This window comes from Thunnus albacares, chromosome 11 (genome assembly GCF_914725855.1).
Source record: "Thunnus albacares chromosome 11, fThuAlb1.1, whole genome shotgun sequence".
Classification (NCBI taxonomy): domain Eukaryota; kingdom Metazoa; phylum Chordata; class Actinopteri; order Scombriformes; family Scombridae; genus Thunnus; species Thunnus albacares.
Window position 1 is genome coordinate 32,311,684 of NC_058116.1, and position 25,533 is coordinate 32,337,216.

The following is a 25,533-nucleotide window of genomic DNA, read 5'->3' on the forward strand; positions in this document are numbered from 1 at the left end:
ACCTCTTCGGGTAAAAACATCCTGAATGATGAACACTGGAGTAATCCTATCCCGGTGAAGCTGGTTATTTAACGACGAAGACAACAACTCCCATGATCCCTTGCTACTTCACACCGTCATCACACACCGTCTTTTGTTATTGTTTTGACTGAGACGCCTAGCGGCTGAAATTACATATTGTGTGTTTTAAAGGATACGTCTGACAATTTTCTATATTTTTCTTCATGTTTGGATCCAAACCAGCGATGAACTGATCTATTAACTAGTATCGTGTTCGTATCAAAGCTGATATATCTGATTAAAAACACGTCAGTGAGTCACAGCGCTGCACTGGGTCACATGTCCCTTCATCATGAAGAGTTTGGTCTCATTAGTTTGTTTAGAAACGGCTCCAAAGACTAATAACAGCATCATGTTTTCAGTCTCTGGAGAGCAGTTCTGTGTAATATTCATCATGATTATTATGTGCTTCTTGCTGTGAGTCCTGATTATTTCCTCTTACATTCTGATCACTTTGAGGGTTCTCAGACGTGCACTAAGAGGTCATTGCGGTTCGCAGGTCACCCCCCTCCAGAGGTGGTGTGGCTCCATGACGGGCAGGAGGTGACGGAGTCGGAGGATTTTCACCTCCTCAGAGAGGAGAACCGCTGCACTCTGCTGATCCAGGAGGTTTTCCCAGAGGACACTGGGACGTACAGCTGCCAGGCCTGGAACCAGTACGGAGAGGACCGCACCCAGGCCCAGCTCACTGTGGAGGGTAACCGTGCATCTGTTTCACTCAGTGTTTAATGTCACCGAGACCTGCCAGCAGCTCTGTGAGGCTGGACGTAGACCCAGCGGAGCAGTCAGGCGTCCTCAGCCTTTATCAGGTCCACCAACCACAGATTGCTTTGTTTGTACGCAGATGCTTTAACAGGAGTCTTCCCCCCCTTTTGTTCATGAATTATATTACGTTATTCCACTCGGCGTCTTGTCTGTGGAACATCTCAACTACAGTTTTGTTTAATTTACAGAGGTTCAATCATATCGAGCGCTCTGCCGTCTGATATTTTTAACTCAGCGTCTGCATAATTTAAAAAAGCCGTAAAAGGTTTGTGTCTTTCTCTGTAACGTCGTCCTTCCTCATCTCTATCCTGTCTTATCTCGTCTTATATTTGGAAACTGCTCACTAGTAACTATTAATTTACAATATATGTTAATTAACTTATCTTTTGTTTTCTCTCTTCCTCTCTCATGCATCAGAGAGTGTCCTCATGAAGCCCCTTTAAGGGTTTTTTGCACCTTTCAAGGTTATAAGAGTTCATCCTCAGGAACATGAGTGTCTGAACCAAATTCTTTGCCAATCCACCGAGTAGATGTGGAGATATTTCACTAGATACATGAAGATTTGACCTGCAGGTGGCGCTAGAGGAAAAGTCAGCAGGATTCATCCTCTGAGGAACACGAGTGTCTGAATCAAATTTTATGTCAATCCGTTATTTAGTTGTTGAGATGTTTCAGTCTGGACTAACACTGCTAGTCCCGGAGACACGCTGCTAGCATGACTACAAATACAAAGACGTAGATCTGTTTTGGACCAACATCAAATAAATCAAATAAAAAGGAAACACTGATAACAAGTTAATTGTATTTTTTTTTGTTATGATTTTTTTATTTATGAAAATACAGGCAAAGCACAGCTGGGCAGTGCTTGGTCTGTTTTTAACATTTTTCTACAATAATAATTAAAACAAAATAAGAAAAGAAAAGGTAACAACAACACACACAGGAAAAAAAATAATCAAACAAACAAACAGTGAAACTCAATAAATTCGTATAATAAACAAACAAACATTCTTTTGGAAAAACAAGACAACCTCCTCCAAACGCCTGCATTTGTTTTGGTTCTTTGTACAAAGTATTGAGCCATAAAGTCATAAAAAGTATATATATATAAAACATCAGTTTGAAAGTATATTAGGATTAGAAATAAAATGTGTCCAGAGGAGAATAACCTTCAAGCTTCTTTAGTTGCGGCTGTCGTCATGGTAACAGTTGTGTTTGTTGTGGTGTTTGCGGCAGAGCCCCAGGACGGTGTGCAGCCCTGGTTCATCACCAAACCCAAACCGGTGAGTGCCGCCGCCGGTCAGCACGTTCTCCTGTCCTGCGCCATCGCTGGAGACCCGTTCCCCCAGTACACCTGGACCAGAGCCGACCTGAGCCGACCTCTGACCTCCGGAGGAGACTATGAACTGCTGCAGAAAGAGGACGTCATCTCACTGCTGATCAGGTCAACAGTTACACCTACGTCATGTGGTTTCTGACATTTCTAAATCTCACAGAACCATAACAATAACTTCTTCTTCTTCTTCAGGAGAGTTAAAAAGCATCACGCTGGAGATTACCTGGTCAGCCTGAGGTAAGAAAACAACACAGTAGTCACATCTTTTACTGAAGTAGAAATTATTATTATTAAAAACTCCATTACAAGTAAAAGTCCTGCATGAAAAATCCTCCTGCAGTAAAAGTACATAAGTATTATGAGCTTGATGTAGTTAAAGTATTGCAGTAAAAGTACATAAGTATTATGAGCTTGATGTAGTTAAAGTATTGCAGTAAAAGTACATAAGTATTATGAGCTTGATGTAGTTAAAGTATTGCAGTAAAAGTAGTGGTTTGGTCCCTCTGACTGATATATTATTATATATGACATCATTAGATTATTAATAGTGAAGCATCAGTGTTAGAGCAGCATGTTACTGTTGTAGCTGCTGGAGGTGGAGCTAGTTTACACTACTTTATATACAGTTAGCTAGTTTAGTCCAGTGGTTCCCAACCTAGGGGTCGGGCCCCTCCAAAGGGTCAGCAGATAAATCTGAGGGGTGGTGAGATGATTAATGGGAGAGGAAAGAAGAAAAAACAAAGTTCTGATACACAAATCTGTTTTCAGTTTTTGGACTTTTTCTCTAATCTTTGATTTTTGCTGAAATATTGGATCATTTGAACATTTATTGAAATGAAAGCATGTGAGAAGTTTAGAGGGAAAAATCACTATTTGGTGGAGCTGTTAACAACTCATAGACATGTGAAATGTGACCCCGACTACACACTGCTTTTTGTAAGACGTCCCTCTGAAATGTAGAAAGTAGCATCACATGGAAATACTCAAGTAAAGTACAAGTACCTCAAAATTTTATACATACAGTAGATGATCTGTTGTACACATATATGGAAACACCATACATAGAAGCAGATATTTTGTGGGCAGCAACATGATAAAATAATCCTCTGTGATGTACAGTATGTAGAGGAAGTTAGGATTAATGTTAAAGAGGAAACACCGCCCCTCCCCCATCCATAAATCCATCCATAATCTATCCATCCGCCTCTTCATAAACTCTCGTCTTTCATCAGATTTATTCAATGTTTCCCTTCATTTAAAGTATTTATTATCAGGTATAACGGTACAAATATTGTCATATACAGAGTTCTCATTAGTCAGAGAGTTTGTAGAAATCATAGGTATTTTATATAGTATGTGTAAATATAACAAATATGTATATATAGTATATGACACATGGACCTTTACGACTACATGGATGTGGAAAGGATCATTTGAGTTCAAGGTTACTAGGTACCCAAAAGTTATACGTATTTAAATATAATTATAAGTATGTTTTTGTAGTATCTGTGACACGAAAGATGATACTGAAAAGGGGTAGTAGTGTACTACAAAGGGAGTACAAGGTAGAATACTTGAGTATTGGGGGGAGTACCAGTGTACACAGAGCAGTACTGGAAAGTATACTGGAGTACTATTAAAGATACTACATAAATAATTAGTAAACAAGGAAGATTATGTTGCATAACATACAGAAACGTAGCCGGATGTGCTTTTCTGCTTTTGTCAGAGTACTGGGTTTAAAGTAGGGTACTAGAGTATTTTGGGGGATACCAAAGTACTAAAGATGGTAATGAGAGGGGTATAAGCCCGGGTACTATGAAACTAGGAGTAGGAGTACTACGAGCACTGAGTGTAAACTAAAGAAATGCAGCAGAATTAATTCTGTCACTTGTTTTAGATTTTGGGGACTAAGTAGGGCACTGCAAAGAATACTTGGTAGGGTACCAGGGTATAAGGAAAAGTACAAGGTATAGTTCTTCACAAGTACTAAGCATAGTTTTTCAGTAATGAATTGTACTGCTTGTTTTCGGGTACTCAGGTTCTGCAGAGAGAATTACAGTGGACATTAATCATGGAGAGTAAAGGGAAGGGTACTATAAGGGAAGGGTACTGTAAGGGTAGTAGACACATACTGTATATAACAAGGAAGCTGCAAAGAATACTACGTAGGGATATTGGGTAATGCTTCATTTTACAGGTTCCTTTATTTTATACTAATATCTGGGAGTTTTTCTGAGTAATTTGCAGGTATTTAATGGTTAATTTTGGGACATTTTAAAGAGAATGTGGTGCAATTGATATAAATTATAAGAAAAACACAGAAAAAAGTTGATTTAGTTGGTAAATGCTGATTCATTATATGTGAGTTCATACGTAGTTATTCATTTGCTAAATTTCTTAATAAAATAGACTTTTGACAATTATTTAACAGACAGAAAATATTTAACTTTCAGTCTGTAGTTTTGTGTGTCAAACGATAAATTACCATATAAGTTTTTTTTCCATAATTTCCTAAAAGTATCTGCTGTGTAACTTTTCTTTGAAAGTTTATGTAATTTGGTAATATACAGGAAATGTTGCTTATTATGGAGTTTTAAGAAACAACCTAACATGCTAATATGTAGTTTGACACACAAAAACTACACACTGAAAACAAAATATTTGTTTGTTGTCAAGAATTGTTAAAAGTCTCATTTATTCAACTTTTTTTTGCAAGTTAACCACGTATGAACTCAAATATAAAGAGTTGGCACTTACCAGCTAAACCAACTAAACACTTTCTTCCATTTTTTCTTATAATTTGTACCAAATTGCACAAACTCTCTCTGTTATACACCTTTATACAATACAAGGATATATATTTATTGTACCAGAGAGGGTACTACAGTAGTACCTGGTATTCCTGTAAAATAGTAGTGAGACTATATGAAGTCACAGGAAACTTGACAGGACAGGAAGGAGGTACAAAAGGTTTCGGCGTGTCAGGAGAGACTGGCTGAGCTGCTGTTGAAGTACCGTTGAGCAAAACGTTGTGTTTCTGTGCGTCAGGAACAAGGTCGGGGAGTGCAGCGCTGTGGCCAGTCTGTCCGTCAGCGATGGAGGAGAGACGGACGGGACGAGAGGACGAGGAGGACGAGCAGGAGACGACAGCGGGTCAGTCTTCATCACCTTCCTCTGTTCGCTGTGTTTTCAGCCGAATCTGATGTTCATCCAACACACTGACACCGTCCAAGCCGACACGCTTGGACTCATTGAACTCGTCATGTTATAAATCTACTGTCTTTGCCTGAGAAGTTAGCTGAATAAAAGGCTCTGCGTCAGGAGAGTATGACGTAAACCACCGGGAGTGTTTCAGAAACGGAGCATTTTGCTTTCCCATGCAGTAAGTCTGGCAAAATCACATATTTATATTTATATGCTAGCTAATAAGTAGGTTATACTTCATCTTCCACACCAAAAACTCCTAACTCCTGTCATAAAATCCTGTGATTTTCCTTTTCCAAGATGAACCTCTCGTCCTCCACAGTGACAGATATCGTCTGATTGGTCGACTTCTGGCCTGGTGCCACCGGTTATAACGTAATGTTGATGTGTATTTTATTATATTATTATTGACCAGATGCTCTATCTATCACTTCCTGCCTGTTTGATCTGCTCTGTGGGATCAAGCTTTGAGTCTTCTGTATTGTAGGATAACGGTAGAACTGTAGAGATGTTAATATAAATTATGAACATTATGATACAACATGTGCTGGATGAAAAGTAGAGCTGCAACGATCAGTCGATTTATCGCCGAGTCGTTCGCCAGAAAATTAACTGGCGACCGTTTTGGTAATCAATGAATCACTTCGAGTCCTTTTTTTAATGAAAAATACCACAATTCTCTGGTGTGAATATACAAAACAAGACATTTGATGACGTCATCTTGGACTTTTGGAAACACTGATCCACATTTTATAGACCAAACAACTAATCAACAGATTAATTGATAATGGATATAATTGTTAGTTGCAGCCCTGAAGTCTTGATTACAGTTTGACTCCCAACTCTTATTTCTGAAGGATTAATAATAAAATAATAATTGAGTTAAATTAAAATAAACAGTAAATAGATTTATCATGATACAAGCTGCTGAGTTTTTAGACACAAAATAAACTGTTTATCCTTTCGTCCATCTCTCCATCCAGACGTTTATTCTGCTTCATCCATTGATCTCTATTTATTCACCCCCACCACCACCACCCCACTTATCCTCCCATCCATCCGTCCGTCCGTCCGTCCGTCCGTCCGTCCTATATCCAGAAATTCCCTAAAGCTTCTCTAATCCGTCCCTATCAACTGAACCAATCAGAGCCAGCATTTCCTCTTTTCCTCTTGGCTGCACTGTTTACACTCGCTGCGTGTGATTGGTCGAAGGACGTGATGGGAGTAATAATAATAATAATATGAGCTGATGAAAATATAAAAGTTTTGGATGTTTTAAAAAAACAGTTTGCGACACTGAAACAAATCAGTGAAGTAAAAACTAAAAACATCCAGAACTAAACTCAGACTGGAGATTTCAAAGAGTCAAAAAAAAACATTAACAGACTAAATCAGATTATTAATAAAAGCACGAATGAGTTTTTCTGTACTGGTTCATCTTTCATTGTGTCGACTTGTTTCGGCTGCTGAGTCCGTTTAACATCTTGACGTGTGTCACGCAGGAAAAGCAAATAATAAAATGTGTAAATAATAAACTGTTGCACCGTCCGTCATGGTTTATTTACGATGACGTCATCAGTGACACCTGAGCTTTTCGTGCGATGACAAGTCAAAAATGTACTTTCATTTTTTTGTTTTGCTTGTTTCATGTTGATGGTTTTAATCTGTGTGCTTCTTAGTGTTGCTGGTGGATGTGGTTTAGTAGGTTTAGTCATCATGTTCCTAACAACCGTTAAAACTTGTGCGAGTATAAAACACAGAGAGAGAGAGATCAGTCCTGGTCGTCCTCCCTGTCGCTGCAACACACCATCCTGCAAAACTAAACTATGGGAATTATTCTCTTTCATTCCACACTTCCTCTGAACTTACAAGCATGAAAATGACAGAAACGACTGTGTTCCCAGTCAGATAAAGTAACTGGGATGACTGGGGATTAAGTGGACTCAGAGGAAGGAGGAGTGTGTCCTCAGAGTCCAGTTTCACTTGTGTTTACATCTGTGTGTGTGTGTGTGTGTGTGTTCAGTCTGTTCTGGGTGTATGCCCGTATAAGGGCAGTCGAGTCACTCGTGATGTAACGTGAACATTTTGGGTCGGGGTCCGTTTTCTCACCCCCCCCCCCCTCCCCGCTGCTGTAAGGGGGGCGGAGCCTGTCCTCTTGTTCCAGGGGGGCTTTAACCCAGCTCTGTTTATTCTCTCTCTCTCTCTCCATCTGTCTCTGTGCTTGTTCGTCCAGCCCTGCAGCAGCAGCAGCAGCAGCAGGAGGAGGAGGAGGAGGAGGAGGAGGAGCAGCTGGTGGGACCGCGGCGCTGAGAGGAGGAGGAGGAGGAGGAGGAGGAGGAGGAGGAGGAAGAGGAGGCGTGGAACGGAGAAGCAGCAGCAGCAGCAGCAGTGTCAGTCGGCAGTGGCAGGAGGCCAACCAGGAGCAGAAGGAGCGAGGAGGAGCGTCGGACCCGCAACTCCTGCACCTGCAGAGGGAGAAGAAGAAGAAGAAGGAGAAGGAGGGTGACCAGGACTCTCCTCAAGGCCTCCTCAAACGCTGCGTGGAAACCAGGGAGCGCGGTGAAGAGGAGCTGCGACAGAGGGAGGCGCAGCAGCTCGACTTCCGCTCGCTGCTGGGACGCCGAGCCGGCGACACCAAAAACAACCCGGGAGAGGAGCCAAGGGAGGCCGGCCTCGCCACCGCCACCGCTACCACCACCGCTACCACCACTGCTACCACCACCACCACCACCCACGAACGCCATCGCCACCAGATGGATTTCAAGGCAAACCTCAAGGGTGTCAAACCCAAGATTGAGGAGGATCGTAAGGTGAGCGCCCCGCAGCAGGTGGACTTCCGCTCCGTGTTGGGAAAGAAGGGCGCCGCCGCCGCCGGCAACAAACCGGCCGGGACGCCCGTAAAGAACGACGCCGACTTCCGTTCCGTCCTCGCTAACAAGAAGAAGCCGGCGACCCCGGAGAAGAACGGGGATGGCGGCAAGGCGGCGGTGAACAACTGCGTGGCCGGAGGGATTAACGAGAAGAAGAGCGTTGTCGGAGGAGGAGGAGGAGGTGGAGGAGGTGGTGGGACCGCGGCGCTGAGAGGAGGAGGAGGAGGAGGTGGAGGAGGTGGAGGTGGAGGAGGGAAGGCGCCGGAGTTCACGGAGAAGCCGAGCGATGTGACGGTGCTGGACGGGCAGCGGCTCCGGCTGCAGTGCCGCCTCGCCGCTGCTGCTGCGACCTCTGACGTCACCGTCAGCTGGACGCTGGACGGGAAGATCATCAAACCGTCCAAGTTCATCATCCTCGCTAACGAAGGTCAGAGGTCACACGCACACGCACACACACACACACACACACATCAGCTGACACACATCTTTGTAAACTTTGAGACGTCCACAAGGATGTGAAATAAAGTTTGAAGAGAGTTTGAGCAGCTGGAGCTGAAGGAGGTGAAACATGTTTTTGTGTTGAACAACTGTTGACGGACGTCAGGATTCAGATTCTATTAATAGAAACCAGATCTGAAACAATAGAGAGAGAGAGAGAGAGAGAGAGAGAGAGAGAGAGAGAGAGAGAGACAGGATGTGATGTGTGACAGACTGTTGTTGGTATTTCATATGGGAACAGATCACTTTACATGACACACACACACACACACACACACACACACACGCACGCACGCACACACACACACACTCGTCTGTCTTACTGTACTTGTGAGGACCACCATGAATTCATTCACTTCTCACAACTGATTATTGTATTTTTGTCAGTTCATTGTTTCCATAAAAAGTCAGAAAATAGTGAAAAATGTCCACAAGGTGACGTTTTTAAATGTCTTGTTTTGTCCAACAAACCCAAAGATCTTCAGTTTATTCTCATAAAAGACAAATAAAACTAGCAAATATTCTTTTTAGAGAAGCTGAGAGAGACGTTTGGCTTTAATGTTTTTTAAAAAAAAGACATTTAACAGTCACATCACTTTTCTGTCATCGGCATGATGATGTCATAGTGATGTCATATTGATGTCAAAGTGAGGATCAATACTTCATTAATGTCACATGTTTTTAATATTAAAACGCTTCCAGTTTGTAAAGTCAAATGAAATGTCAGAAAGGAGGAGTGACATCACAGTGACATCACAGTGACGTCACTACAGCTGAGTGTTACTACAGATAAAAACAGCAACCGGAGAAGGTTTCCTGCTTATGAAACAACATCAACGATTAACTGACTGATCAATGAATTTGTGACTTGTTTAATCATTATGTTTCTATCTGTGATCCGATATGTTTTTGAGATGTTTAGATTCAAAGTTTTTACATCCTAAAGTCCTGTAAATATACATCAGAGCTGCAGTGATTAGTGGAAGAATCTATTTTGATAATCAGTTACTCGTTTAAGTCATTTTTCCAAGTAATAAACAGCAAACAGTCTGTTTTATTATTCGCTGCTTGTCTCGTCTTGATTATAGTAAATTTAATATGAAGTCACCTCGTCCTCTAGGATACTGTGGATTTTTGCTGTTTTCTGATGTTTTATAGACCAAATGATTAATTAATTTATCCAAAAAAATAATCTTCACATTAGGTGATAAATAAAAATAATCATTAGTTGAGTGAAAATCACATTATTTTTAAATTGTTTTCTCTCGATCAGGCGGATTTTAAATAAGCAGATGGTTTAGTCCAACGATGAGTTGATTAATGTATTAGTTAAACGTAAACTATTTTGATAATCAATAAATAGTTTTGACCAAATTCTCTGATTCAGCTTCTTAAATGTGAATATTTTCTGGTTTCTTTGGTCTCTGTGACAGTAAACTGAAGATCTTTGACAAAACAAGACGAAGAAACACTGAATTTCATTTTTCACCATTTTCTGACATTTTATTAACCAAATAACTAATCAATTAACAGAGAAAATAATTAACAGATTAATCGTTAATGAAAATAATCATTAGTTGCAGCTCTAGTTTAGAGCCTGACTGCTTCCCTCCACGGACTGTTTCACCCTGAATAACAAACCGAGGCTACCGTTAGCTGGGAGGCTAGCGGAGCGTTAGCCGAGGCACCACCGGAGGGAAGCACAGCCAGCTAGCCTCTGCTAGCCTCCCAGCTAACGTTAGCCTCGGTTTGTTAAGTGCAGCCTGCGGAGGAAACACCGGGACCTTCAGGGTGAAACAGTCCGTCAACGAGCTGCTAAGTTCGGCTGCACAGATAGGAAACACCTCAACTGACAGGATGTACCACTCTGTTTTTTTTTGGGGGGGGGGGTTTGAAGCAAAGTGTTACTAACAATGACAACAACAACAACAAACATCGGCTCATTACTCATGTTTACTCTCTGTTTGCTTCTCCTGTTTACAAATAATAATATTGATTCTCGTTAGCAAACGTTAGCATGAGTTGTAGAATAACATTAGCGAGTTAGCTGCCTAGCATGTTAGCATATGGTTAAAAAAAATAACAGCTGCTGCTTTTGGCGGGGCTTTCTGTAGCTGGCAGGAAGAGGCAGAGCCAAGTGAGCGTTCAGCTTACTGGACCGATGTTTTTCTTAATGTGGTCGAGCTGTACAGACCTGCTGAGATCACAGCGTGTTCTGATGTATTTACACCTGCATTAAGGTGTAAATAAAGTTTTAATGTTTAGTTTTGACTGAACTCAGAGCGTTGAGAGTTTCTGCTTCGTTCATGCCGGTCCACTAAAGTCCGACCCGACCCGGGACCCGACCCGGGACCCGAGTCAGACGAGAGCACAAAGTCTACTCAGTCTAATGGGGTCAGGTCTGGTTTTACTGTCTCAGGTCTGTACGTCAAACCTGAGCCGAGTGTGTCATGTGGTCACAGTGACGGTGGGAGAAAGTAAACGGACACATCAACAGTTCTGACGAAGAAACTGAAGCCAAACTTATTTTAGGAAAATCAGTCGGTTACAAGAACTGTTAAATGAATTTTGGGTTTTTGGAATTTGATTCACAGATATTAAATGTCTGATTAATTTATATTAAATATGGATTAAACGGGTGTGATCATTGATCATTGACTGTTGTCCATCTATTTGACTACAGAAGCAGGAGGTTGAATAAGACGATGTTGTTGTTTTGAATTTAAACAAATTAATTTAGTTTCTATGACTTTACATTCATTCTCAGAGCATTATTAATATATTAATATATTAATATTATTATATAGCAGGTGTTTCTTTATTGAAAATGAAACGATCTCCTTGATGTTACTGAACAGAATCTATATGTTTATATTCTGACCAGTTTCAAGACAAATCAGGTTTTGTCATTTTGGCCGATGGTTAAGAAAACTACAATACCCATGAGCCTCTGCTGCTTTAGTTGACTTCTCTCCTTCAGATCTTCAGTTTTACCTTCGACTTCTGTTTTTTATCAGTGAACGTTGGAGCCATTTTTGTGTTGGTTGCAAATTTATTGAGGTGATTTAAAAAAAAAAAAAAGTTTTGACTTGTGAGTTACTTTTGGATTCATTGCGGTTAATCAGATGATGATGATGATGATGATGAAGGAAGGAAGAGGAGGGACTTTGACGTCATGTTAAGACACATCAAAATATTTGTTGTTGTTGTTTGTTCAAAGTGAGAATAAATCAGCGTCTGGTGTTCTGATGAGTCTGTAACGGCTCGGCGGTGCAGCCGCTATATATGTACATACATGTGTGTGTGTGTGTTGTATTTATGAACAAATAAGGGCACTGCCTGAGGATTCCCTGTCTGTGTGTGTGTGTGTGCACGTGTGTGCGTGTGCATGCATGCGTGTGTGTGTGTGTGTGTGTGTGTGTCAGACAGCAGTAATCCCCCCCTCTGTTATTTCAGTCTGCAGGACAGCCCCTGATCCAGCTCTGTGTGTGTGTGTGTGTGTGTGTGTGTGTGTGTGTGTGTGTCCTACATAATGAGGACACTGTGTCACATCTTAAAGATCAAAGGTCACTGAAACGCCGGCAGACAGCTGCAGAAACACAGTCATGACATCAGTGTCGATTATTTTAGTGATCGATTATTCCGGATCGGAAAACAAAATACTTTTATGTTCAATGCTAACGTTAATATTACCTCGTTACACAGTCCTCCTCCTGTGCAAACATGTATTTAAAAGTTTATCTGAAGCTAATATGAAGCTTCAGCGTCCAAATGAGTCAAATCAAGTAGATATCTTTCAACGTTACAGTCTTTTTAGTGCCAAAGTTCCTCTTTTTGTTACTATACTTCCACCTGCAGCTCAACAGGGAAACACAAAGACTGTAAATGTGTCAGATATCCACTTGATATGACTAACTCAGACTGCTGAAGCTGAATAGAAGCTTCACACAGACTTTTAAATGCATTGAAAACACATTTGAAGGATCTTTTAATATCCAGTATGAACAGGAGGAATGATCAAAGACACCTGACTGCTGCTTTAACACACGACTGGAGAAACTGTGAAAAGTCCTTTAAGTTAAACAAGCAGCAGCTAACAGTTAGCTTAACATTAGCAGAACAGTGTGCAGCTTAACAAGTCAGACAGACGGCATCAACACACACACACACATAAACTGTCCAAGCCTGATATATCTGATTCCTCCGTTGTCGTCAGTGAGTCACAGCGCTGCTCTGAGTGACATGTTGCTTCATCATGAAGAGTTTGGTCACGTTAGTTAGTTTGGAGACGTCTCCAGAGACTAATAACAGCATCACGTTAAGCATAAATACCAGCTGAGGTTCCTGGAGGAGTCATGTGGTCCCCTCACCCCCCTGTGGTCCGGTCTCCTCCGGGTTCAGGACCAGGTCGTCTTCCTCTCCGTAGATGGAGATGTTCTCTCGCTGCTCGCCGCTGGTATGAAGCCTCGTCGTCGTCTGTTGTTGTTGTCGTCGTCGCTGAGTCTCAGGACGGTCGTGTCGCCTGCCAACTGGAATGTGAGATTGTGATCCAGGTTGGAGGTTCGTGCAGTCGTGATGAGAACAGGTTCAGGATCAGGTTCAGGATCAGGATCAGGATCAGCTTCTTCTGCTGTCGTGTTTTTAACATAAATCACAGCGTTTGTAATAAACTTCAGATAAACGAGGCGAGTTCATGTCTTTATAAATGAAGGAGGGATGATTATATCTGAGGAGGAGTGGAAGGTGTGAATGGATGGAACCAGTTCACAGAGATGGAGGGAGTTTGGTTTGATCCCACTATGATAGAAACATCTCCCTGTTTACTGGAAACACTGGAAACCACAATGCAAACCACCACCATGTTGTCTGATGTCTAAAATGTGTATTAACCCCTAAATATTTTAGGTTTATAACTCATGAATGAACGGAGACAAATGTTTAATTGGCTGATAAAACGACTCTTAACAGGAAGTGATTATTACAGGAAATACATGAAGTTATGAACTGGAACAATTAGCTTCATACTGGGAGACATGATGTAGCAAAACACATAGTTTTCTTCTTCTTCTGTGTTTTTTGTGACAAACATGAATAAATGATGCTTTTATTTTCTCTTTTATTGTGATGTTTTCATGTTTTTATTTTATTTTATATTGACTAATGGGAGGTTGTGATAGATTTGTCTGTATTGCTTGTTGTTGCTGCCCGTGTCTCTTACATAAGAGATGATTAATCTCAGTTTGTGTGTGTTTGTGTGTGTTTGTGTGTGTTTTGTGTGTGTTTTGTGTGTGTTTGTGTGTGTTTGTGTGTGTGTGTTTGTGTTTGTGCTGCAGGCGGCCTCTGCTCTCTGACCATAGACAAAGCTCTGCCGGAGGACGAAGGCCAGTATAAATGCAGAGCCGAGAACTCAGCAGGCAAAGCTGAATGTTCCTGTATGGTTCTAGTAGACGGTAAGAATCTCACATTATCTAACATCCGCTGCTGTATAAACCAGTTACACCAGTTTATCCTCTAACACACTCCCAGAAAACCCCAGTGAAACTCCATCTTTTCTCTTTAATTCGACTATTAATCTTCATCTTTTCTGCTGCCATCTGTTTGTCTCGATGCTTTCAGTCAACCGTGTCCAGAAATGTGTAAACAAGCGTCCGGCGTCGTCCGATGAAGTGAGATTAAAAAACCTAAAAACACCCCGAAGGAACTTTGAACACGTCCTCCGTTAAACCTTCGTCTGTTTCTGTGTGTTCATATCTGTCAGCTTCATGCCGCGTTGTTGCCTGTTAAACACTGATAAAAGTCGCACATTTTCCATAAACACAGCAGAGAAAGAATAACAGTGAAACAGCAGATCCTCCTCCTCCTCCTCCTCCTCCTCCTCCTCCTCCTCTTCCTCCTCCTCAGCTCCCAGGATTCCTCAGCAGCCTCCGTCTGGTCGGAGTTTCCTGTAATTAGAATAAATCAACACAAACACGGCCCTGTATCTATCAAACATCTCACAAGCTTTACTGGAAACAGGAATGTATGAGCGTTCATGGACAGCTGAGGCTCATGGGAGTTCAGACTGTTGGTTTTAGAGGAATCCTGGATGAAGAGTTGAAACGGGGGGGGGGGGGGGGACGGGGGACAGGTTCAGGTCTTCATACGGGACTGACGTGTTCCGCTACTCGTGTTACATACGTGTGTTTATTTACATGGACGTCCTCGCCAGCTGTTTCAGCTCAGCTGGAGACATTTTCTCACAGCTTCGTTCTGTCGGACGCACGAAGGAAAATAACTGAGTACATTTACTCAAGTTCAGTATTTAAGTACATTTTGTGGTACTTGTACTTTACTTGAGTATTTCCATGTGATGCTACTTTCTACATTTCAGAGGGAAATATTGTACTTTCTACTCCACTACATTTATTTGACAGCTTTAGTTACTTTTCAGATGAAGATTTGACACAATGGATAATATAACAAGCTTTTAAAATACAACACATTGTTAAAGATGAAACCAGTGGTTTCCAACCTTTTTGGCTTTTGACGTCTTACAAAAAGCAGTGTGTAGTCGGGGTCACATTTCACATGTCTATGAGTTGTTAACAGCTCCACCAAATAGTGATTTTTCCCTCTAAACTTCTCACATGCTTTCATTTCAGCTTTTGATTCAGTTTTTCAGTGATTGTTACGTCGTATAAAATACCCGTTAGAAGGTCACATCTTACTTTTTTGTTCGACCAAAGATAATCACTGTACTGTCACATATGACAAATAAAGTGTTAAATCATCACATTCAAAAAGCTGAAACTTTTGCATTTTTGCTTTAAAAATTAAAAATTTTTGTTCGATCGAGGAATCGATTGATTACTGAAGCTCTAATTACAATTATATACATTATATATATATATATATATATAAATGGAAACCAGAGAACGGTTTGTCAGGATGTTTGTGCACTATTACAGTTTCCCAGAAGTACTCAGATCCTTTACTGCAGTAAAAGTACATAAGTATTATGAGCTTGATGTAGTTAAAGTACTGCAGTAAAAGTACATAAGTATTATGAGCTTGATGTAGTTAAAGTATTGCAGTAAAAGTACATAAGTATTATGAGCTTGATGTAGTTAAAGTATTGCAGTAAAAGTAGTGGTTTGGTCCCTCTGACTGATATATTATTATATATGACATCATTAGATTATTAATAGTGAAGCATCAGTGTTAGAGCAGCATGTTACTGTTTGTTATATTATCCATTGTGTCAAATCTTCATCTGAAAAGTAACTAAAGCTGTTAAATAAATGTAGTGGAGTAGAAAGTACAATATTTCCCTCTGAAATGTAGAAAGTAGCATCACATGGAAATACTCAAGTAAAGTACAAGTACTTCACAACTTGTACATCAGTACAGTACTTGAGTAAATGTACTTGGTTACTTTCCAGCATTGCTATTAGTGATAAATCTCACAGTATATACATTATATTATATCTAACTGTGTGTGTGTGTGTGTGTGTGTGTCTCTGCAGATCCGGCAGAAAACTCTCCGGCTGACAAGAAGTCCAAGAAGGCGACTCCGACCTCAGAGAGTGAGTTTCCAAAATATGCAGCAGCAGCCTCTTTCCTTTTGTCCCAATAAGGAGCTGCAGCCTGGGATCACTGGTTCCCACTGCACACACACACACACACACACACACACACACACACACACACGGCTGCTATTTTAAAGCCGCTCTGTGTATCATTGGAAACATCAGTGCGTACATCACTGTCAGATTATTATTCCTATAACGGTAAACTACTGCTCTCCTCTCTGCATTAAGACCACGTTTCCCATCAGCCCTGTTGTTTCCTGCCCCCCCACCCCCACCCCCCCCCCCCCCCCCCACCACCACCCTAAGGACCATAAACAGAACGTCTGTCTGCAGAAACTCTGCTGTATTTGTGGAGCTTCTCAGAGCAGGAAATCACTCCTGAATCAAGTCAAATATTTAGCAGTTTCATTGAATATGTGACGTAAAATGATTCTTTAAAGGTTTATTTTAAAATCTCTGTTAACCAGATAATCAATTAATCAACGTATAAACTCTCACGAACACCCTGAAGGATATCTGGACCGTTATACATACAGATGTTAACATACAGATGTTATACGGCGTGTAGATCCAGGTCCTGTTTTTCAGACAGAGTGAGACGTCCTCTTACGTAGAGACGCTCCGTCCGTCCGTCACCGCGTGTGAACAGCATCTCTCGCCTGAATTAATAATAATACGATTTATTAAAATATTTGAGCTGTTGTAATAAGTTGAGATTGATCGGTTTCAGCAGCCGGAGGGACGTGAGGTTCAGTTTCTGTTTGAGCTCTTTGTCCTGAAAGTTTGAACCAAACAAGCGTCACTCTGACAACTTTGGTCCAGTTGGGAGTGACTTCCTGCTCCAGACGAACAGTTCGATGTTCTTCTTCTGTGGTGTTTGAGAGCTTCAGTTTGATACGTCGATCCTGAGAGTTTATTCACTGAAACTGTTGATGAATCGATCAGCTGGTTGACAGAAAACAAACCTTTAAATAATCGTTTGAAGTCACTGATTCTGCTGAATGTTTGTCTCTGTGTCATGTGATCAAACTGCTGTTCTTTTATCTATGAACTGATTATTTGTGAAACTGATAAGAATAATTTATCATGAAAATAACCATCAGTCTCACTACAGGACAGCTGCAAAAGTGCAAAAATCACAAGTCAGGAGGCGGATTATAGAGGAAGAAGAGATGAAGGAGAAATAAACTGCAGCCTTCAGCTCAGTGTTGTATGAAACTTTATTAACAACACTTCTTCCTTCACTCGCTGTTTGTTTGTGTTGAGTTAAAGTTTCTGACAGAATATATTCTTCATGTCGGAAAATATGAACGAACAAATTAAAGCATCATTATTTATTAAAGAACAACAGTTTGGTGCAGTGAAGCTGTTTTATTTTACAGCTGCTGTAGTTTTATATGAACTTCCTGTGAATGTTGTGAGTAAAACTTGCAGGTATTTAAGTGTTCAGTTGGTTTAGTTAGTTTCATTAGTATATTACAGTCGTTCTTAAAGACTCTATAAGAAACAAATTAATATTCATCAAAACTACAAACTGAAAACGTGATTTACTGCCTTGTTAAAGAATTCTTAAAACTTTAATTTATTGCATTTTTTTTTGCAAATGAACAACTATGAACCCAAATATAATGAATCAGCACTTATCAACTGAACCAACTTCACACTTTTATCTGTTTTTTCTTGTAATTTGTACCAAATCAGACCAACGACTCCCAACATCAGTATAAAACTAAAGGACGTGTAGAATAAAGTTAAAAACACATACTGGCATTTATTGCTTCCACTAAACAAATAAAATATACAAAATAAATCTTCCACAGTTTCCCTCATACAGACATTCAGCTAATAAACCATCAGCATGAAATATACATTAATTATAAAGACCTCATTGGTCGCGTTAACCTTCAGCCTCGAGTCTTCAGTATTAATTAAACAACCAGCAGTGATGATCCTAACGAACAAAAACATTTAATCAGCTCTTATATAACTTCTACATCTTCATAAACATAACAATAGATATTTTAATCCAAACATAAATTATTCACATTTTAACTTAAATTATTAAATTAACATTCATCATGTGATCATCATCAGCTGCCAGATGTTTGTCAGTAATAAACAGCTGTCACATGACGCCTCTCATATCAGAGTGTTTCCTGTTTGTTTCTGTCACAGAGCTGCTCTGATGGATTCATGTTTGCTGGTTTCTGATTCGTCTTTTTCTCTCTCTGGTGAATGAAACTCGTTCACAAACAGAGCGGATCTTATTTACAAGTGTCACGATTTCGATTCTAAATTGAAAATCGACAGAAACAAACATTCGATTTCAACCTTCGAAACCAAAAGTAGGATCAGAGATTCTCCACGTCTGCCTCGCTCGACGAGCTACAACCTAACATCCACCGAAACAGCAGGTTAATAACACGGTTCTAACAGCTGACTGACAGTCGTCACTGCTGAGACACGTTCAAAACACTTGAAAGTCAAATTGAATGATGGATTTGGAGAATCATGACGCTCCGTCACCTTATATGGACGTTTAAGGGTCGTCGATGATGATGATGATGATGATGATGATGATGGTGATGATGATGGTGACCTTCATCAGGCTGAAGAGTTTGTGACGTTCAGTTTGTTGGAACGAAGCTCACAGAGAAGAAAATGTTCCTGCAGGAGCTTCAGTGAGTTCAGGATGATGATGATGATGATGATGATGATGATGATGATGATGATGATGATGATGATGATGAAGGCTTCGTTAAAACCTCTGTAGTTTCTTTTCATCAACTAGAAGAGACAAAGTCCTGATTATCTCCGACTCTGAACTTCAAGCTGGAAGTTTCCAATCAGCTGTCAGAGATCAATGTGTAGAAAAACTCTGTTACAAGTAAAAGTACATAAGTATTATGAGCTTGATGTAGTTAAAGTATTGCAGTAAAAGTACATAAGTATTATGAGCTTGATGTAGTTAAAGTATTGCAGTAAAAGTACATAAGTATTATGAGCTTGATGTAGTTAAAGTATTGCAGTAAAAGTACATAAGTATTATGAGCTTGATGTAGTTAAAGTATTGCAGTAAAAGTACATAAGTATTATGAGCTTGATGTAGTTAAAGTATTGCAGTAAAAGTACATAAGTATTATTAGCTTGATGTAGTTAAAGTATTGCAGTAAAAGTACATAAGTATTATGAGCTTGATGTAGTTAAAGTATTGCAGTAAAAGTACATAAGTATTATGAGCTTGATGTAGTTAAAGTATTGCAGTAAAAGTACATAAGTATTATGAGCTTGATGTAGTTAAAGTATTGCAGTAAAAGTACATAAGTATTATGAGCTTGATGTAGTTAAAGTATTGCAGTAAAAGTACATAAGTATTATGAGCTTGATGTAGTTAAAGTATTGCAGTAAAAGTACATAAGTATTATGAGCTTGATGTAGTTAAAGTATTGCAGTAAAAGTACATAAGTATTATGAGCTTGATGTAGTTAAAGTATTGCAGTAAAAGTACATAAGTATTCTGAGCTTGATGTAGTTAAAGTATTGCAGTAAAAGTAGTGGTTTGGTCCCTCTGACTGATATATTATTATATATGACATCATTAGATTATTAATAGTGAAGCATCAGTGTTAGAGCAGCATGTTACTGTTGTAGCTGCTGGAGGTGGAGCTAGTTTACACTACTTTATATACAGTTAGCTAGTTTAGTCCACTGGTTCCCAACCTAGGGGTCGGGCCCCTCCAAAGGGTCAGCAGATAAATCTGAGGGGTGGTGAGATGATTAATGGGAGAGGAAAGAAGAAAAAACAAAGTTCTGATACACAAATCTGTTTTCAGTTTTTGGACTTTTTCTCTAATCTTTGATTTTTGCTGAAATATTGGATCATTTGAACATTTATTGAAATGAAAGCATGTGAGAAGTTTAGAGGGAAAAATCACTATTTGGTGGAGCTGTTAACAACTCATAGACATGTGAAATGTGACCCCGACTACACACTGCTTTTTGTAAGACGTCAAAAGACAAAAAGGTTGGAAACCACTGGTTTCATCTTTAACAATGTGTTGTATTTTATTTGTATTTTAAATGTTATTTTATTTATTATCTGTCTCACAGATTTAAATGCTCTCACAAGAAAAAACGAAACTAAAACTTTTCTGAACTGTTTTCGTGGTTTTTGAAGTTGATGTAGCTTCATAAACTGAACTGAATGTAAAAGGACAGAGTGGTGAACCTGCAGAGCTTTAACAGCAGATCTGACCTGACAGGAGGAGGAGGAGGAGGAGGAGGAGGAAGTGCAGGGTGTTCAGAGCTCCTCGTGGCTCCTCTCCCACACTTCCATTTAAGGCCTGGTTTCCCTCTCCTCTCCCTCCTCTGTCTGTCTCTCTCAGACGTTGTTTTACTTCACAGCACAGATTAAAACTCTGCAGCGAAGACGTTTTCCTTTTAAGAAGCTCGTCGTCTTCACGACACAAAGATCAACTGATTTAATACATAATGTAAAAAAAAACATTTTTGCTGCTGCAGTTTTTGGCTCCAGATTGTTGTTTTGTTTCTGGGAGTTGCAGTTACACAAATGGCCAAAAGTATGTGGACGCGTCTGTCATCATTTTTCAGTTTGTTTGTGTCCGATGATATAGATCAGCTGATCGTAGATTTATTTACATAAACACAGAACATAAACTCGGTCACATGATTGATTAAAACACGTTCTGAGTCTGCAGCTGTGTGAGGCACATATAAGGCCTTTCTCATGCAGAGGACACCGAGTTCTGACTCGTCCACTCAGGAGAACAAACTCCTGAGTGGACGAGAAGACGCCGCCGCGTTCTCGCCGTCAGCTTCGACACACCTGCTGCACCCGACTGACAGCTGGTGATGTCTGCACATCTGGAGCCTCATGTTCAAACAAATTAATGTTGCAGCAACAATTATTAGACCAATTGACGAGCTGCTCGTCCGGCCAGCGGCGCCCGAACATCTCTGAAAACATCAGAACACGTTTACAAACTGGTTTATTTTAGATAAACTGAATCTAAATGTTACTGTCTCGACATAAAGTGACATAATGATGCTAGATTGGAAATGGCCCACTTGGTGTGCAATGCATTCTGGGAGACTTGACTGTCTGCTGCGTCCCAAAGTGTCCTCGATAGAACAGACGGAACATTCCTGCTCATCTGGTCCGGACTTGGCTGGATGTGGACTGTTGATCTGAGACTGATGATGTTTAACAAGAACACAAGAACAGACATGAAAGAGATTAAACACAGAGCGCAGCCGAGGATGATGGGACGTCTTCAGTTCCGCAGAAACCGAAGACGATCCTGCTGGATGGAAAATCAGAGGATCAAAGTTATTATAATTCATCCTGAGAGGAAATAAAAAACAGAGACTGTTCTCCCAACAACAGGTCATAATGTCAGTTTATAGTTACGTTTGAGTGACAGCTGTCATCTAGTTGTCGTAGTAACTGAGGTGGAGCAGCGCTGCAGGTCACATGACGTTTATATATGAGAGGAGGTTGGATGGAGGCAACAGGAAACGCTGTTCGTTTCCTGTGTCCAACCGCGTCCCCTAACCTTTAACCCCCGTGGTTATTACTGTCACCATGACGATGACGGTGGTCTAACTCTAAGGAAGTAGTAACCACGTGTTTCTCTGCCGTCACATCATCGAACATCAGGATTGATCAACAGTGACGTGTTTCAGAAAGCAGGCGGATGATGTCATCCTGCTGATACAGGAAACGCTGCTACGTGTCGTTCTGGAGTCACATGATCCCTTACGGAAAAAAAAAGCACACGTGAAATTCAGTCTTTCACATGTGAACCGAAGCATTTCACATGTGATGTTTTGATTTCACATGTGAATGCAAACGTTACATGTGAAAAGGATAGCGTCACATGTGAAACGTCTGAAAACCACATGTGCCCCTGAATGCATCACATGTGAGTTATCACATGTGAAACAGCACTTCACATGTGATAACTCACATGTGTTTTTTCCGTAAGGGATCAAACCACAGATCTGTAGTTTGAGTTGAGGGCTGGTTGCTGTGTTTTTAGTGACTGTAAGTGTATCTGCTGTGTGTTGTAGTTTTTATTCTGACAGTAGACGGATGACAGGAAACGGAGAATGAACTGCAGCGAAGCTCCGAAGAAGAAAACAAACTGGGGAATGAATCAAAGATTACTGAACCCATAAACTAAATCTTCAGTGTGTGTTTATTCTGTCTGAGAATCCTCTGAAATATGGATTTACAACATCACAATAAAACAAAACTCATCCAACAGGAAACAGCACAAAAAAACTCATCAGTTAGCGAAAGTAAAATGTTAAATAATGAAGTGAAGTTTTATTGAGGCTGCTGTTCATGTTCAGCGTTTGTCCTCGAGGTCTAACAAACATGTTAAATGTGTTTTTTTTGAGTAAAACTCTACAGCAAAGAGAAAAACACATGAAAGCTGTAAATCAACCTGCTGCTGCGTTTCCACTTTCACGTCGGAACATTTTTAACTGTAAAAATGTTTTTACATCATGACAGAAACAAACTAACTCCAGAATATGACTCAGTACATTTGTTTTTCCTTCTCTTAACATCACAAACTCTTTGTAAATCTCTGGTTTCAGCCTGATGAACGTCACCGTTTGTCTGCAGTCGTCTTATTTATTTATTTATGGTTTATGTGACAGATGCAGCGCATATAGACAAACAGCTGATACAAGCATCATAGTGACAGCACTCGTCTCTGGAAGGGCTTTTGTGAAAATGAGAGATTAAAACAGTGAAGCAATAAGAAGATGAACCAGTAAAACCAGTAACATAGCTGCAGGTTTGTTGCAGCATATTTCAAGTGAATCCAGTAGATCAGGAGCTCCAGGACCAAGCTGAAGCTGCAGCTCTGTGGTCTCCAAACACTTAAACACAAGCTTTACGTTGTATTTACTTAAAACGCAGAAAAGATGAAACGTTACTCGCTTGTTAAAGACAGTTAATGGATGTGATCAGTGATCAGCTGGCCTGGAAACAGGAAGTTAAACCACTGGACAGATGTGAGAACAAGTCAAATGTCAAGCAGTTAATTATCATCTTGAAACAGCTGGTTAACCTTCATCATTTTACAAATCTGTTTAGCATTCTGAAACACTTCACCTCTGTTACTCATTGACCTTTAACCTTCAAGGATTCTGTTGCAGCTTTTTAATGGAAAACAGAAACTGACTCTTAGAAATTATACTTTGGTTTATGTTCAACAGAATCACAGGTTTTTTTCAGATAAATGCAGTTATTGTCTCCCAGGATTTATTCTAGCTGCTCCGTGTGTTTGGAATCAGTCGCAAACTTACCTGAATCTTCAGGAGCTGGTCTCACTGGTCTCACTGGTCTCACTGGACGCATTTAAAGTGGTTCTAAATGACTCGTAGGAACATCTGGCTGCAGATGTTTTGGCTCATTTTGCTCCTGTTTGATCCCTTATGTTGATGACTTGCAACAAATACTTTATATTACTTTATACTTTAATATTTTAGGATTCTATAATTTATTCTTTATTTTCATGGTAAATTGTTGTTTTTTAATGTTTGCAACCTTGTTAATTGTGCTGCTGTTTGTCTCGGCCAGGATGCTCTTGTAAAAGAGGTTTTTTATCTTAATGAGACTTTTCCTGGTTAAATAAAAGTGAAATAAATAAAAAATGGACGACTGTATCGTCAGCGTACATGTTGTTAATATACAACCTGAAAGGGACCCGGGACAGTTCCCTGGGGGATTCCTGTTTCAAATTTTGCAAAAAACAGACTTGATGTCATTAAACACACGTCTTTAAATACGAGTCAAGTATCAGAGGAGCTGAAACTATCAGGAAACATGAATCCATCAGATAAAAAACGTCTTTCTAAAGCAAAACGCTCTGTGACTGATATATGAGAGGCGTCATGTGAGAGAATATTACAGTAGCTGATGTTACACTGCAGCTGCAGCTGTTTATTACTGACAGAAACATCTGGTGAACACTTAAATACCTGCAAGTTTTACTCACAACATTTCCAGTAAATCTGTGACTAAACTTCCACAGCAGCTCAACAGGGAAACACAGTCTGAGGAAACTTGATATGACGAACTCAGACTGCTGAAGCCTCAGAGAAGCTTCACACAGACTTTTAAATGACTGTGTGGACACAGTTCTTGCATGAGGCTCGATGACTTTTCATGCAAACATGTTGTTTAGTTTATCAAAGGATCTTTCAGTGTTAAACTATTTTAGTTTCTGTCTCATCGGTCGGCGAACAGAATAAAGATGTCTGTTATAAATCTTTAAATGATAAACAGTCGGTCACATGATCCTCGCAGCGGTCCGTCGAGAGTCTCCGCTGTTTACATCCATGTTTACAAGCTTTTAGTTTTCTTCTTCTTCTGTGCTTTTGTTGGCTCATTGCTCCGTTACAGCTGCCTGAAGAAAAACACAAACAAAACCAGGTCCAAACCTGCACAGGAGACCTTCAACTTCGATTTATTTTCATGCATAAATTCTTGTGTGTGTTACTGCAGCTCCTTTTTGAACATTTTCCGTGTCCTTTTCGGCTGCATGAAAAGATATTTTCAGCTCATTTACTGACGTCCAAACAGCAGAAACACCAGCAGGATTCAACTCATCCATCAGCCTGAACCAGGTTTGACTCTTTGTTGCAGCTGCTTTAAAACACAGAAACCAGGAAACAACAACTCATTCCTGGACTTTTTTTTTTTAGCAGTGAAGTTTGGACTTGCTGAGCTTCCATCTGCTCTGCTGGTAAACACATCACAGTCGGCACTGATGAGGAGCTGAAAATACGGTTAAAACAGGGATTCATTAGGTCTGAAATACAGTCTGGACATGACAGAGGAAGCTTTCATCTCTAATGTATTTTAATGGATTATCTGCACAGTTTAAGTGCTTTTTAAGAGGTAAAAAAAGACCTTAAAATTGACCAAATAACATGAAAGCATCACTTTCAATCTGCAACTCAAAGGAAACTTCAGAGATGGTCGATAGATGATCAAGACGCTCCTGTTCTGAATTCATTCTGTCGGCTTCACAAACTGATCCAAACCACTTCCTCCTTCTGTCACCTGCCAGCAGGTGTGCTTATTGGTTACCATAGAAACGCAGCCAATCAGAGAGCAGCTCTGACCAGTCCAGTCGGCTGCACTGAGTGACCCTCCGGCTCTCCGTCCTCACAACTGGCTCAC

At 40.3% G+C, this 25,533-nt stretch overlaps 1 protein-coding gene across 1 annotated transcript in view; it reads left to right on the forward strand.

The window, feature by feature from the left end:
- mylka (myosin, light chain kinase a) overlaps positions 1 to 25,533 on the forward strand; it is an 81,724-nt gene that overhangs the window by 33,618 nt on the left and 22,573 nt on the right. The window contains exons 14-22 of the mRNA XM_044366602.1: positions 560 to 757; positions 2,062 to 2,269; positions 2,354 to 2,398; positions 5,213 to 5,317; positions 7,602 to 7,623; positions 7,669 to 8,419; positions 8,474 to 8,665; positions 14,070 to 14,186; positions 16,242 to 16,301. Coding sequence (XP_044222537.1) covers positions 560 to 757; positions 2,062 to 2,269; positions 2,354 to 2,398; positions 5,213 to 5,317; positions 7,602 to 7,623; positions 7,669 to 8,419; positions 8,474 to 8,665; positions 14,070 to 14,186; positions 16,242 to 16,301 — 1,698 coding nt within the window. The remainder of the gene's footprint in view (positions 1 to 559; positions 758 to 2,061; positions 2,270 to 2,353; positions 2,399 to 5,212; positions 5,318 to 7,601; positions 7,624 to 7,668; positions 8,420 to 8,473; positions 8,666 to 14,069; positions 14,187 to 16,241; positions 16,302 to 25,533) is intronic.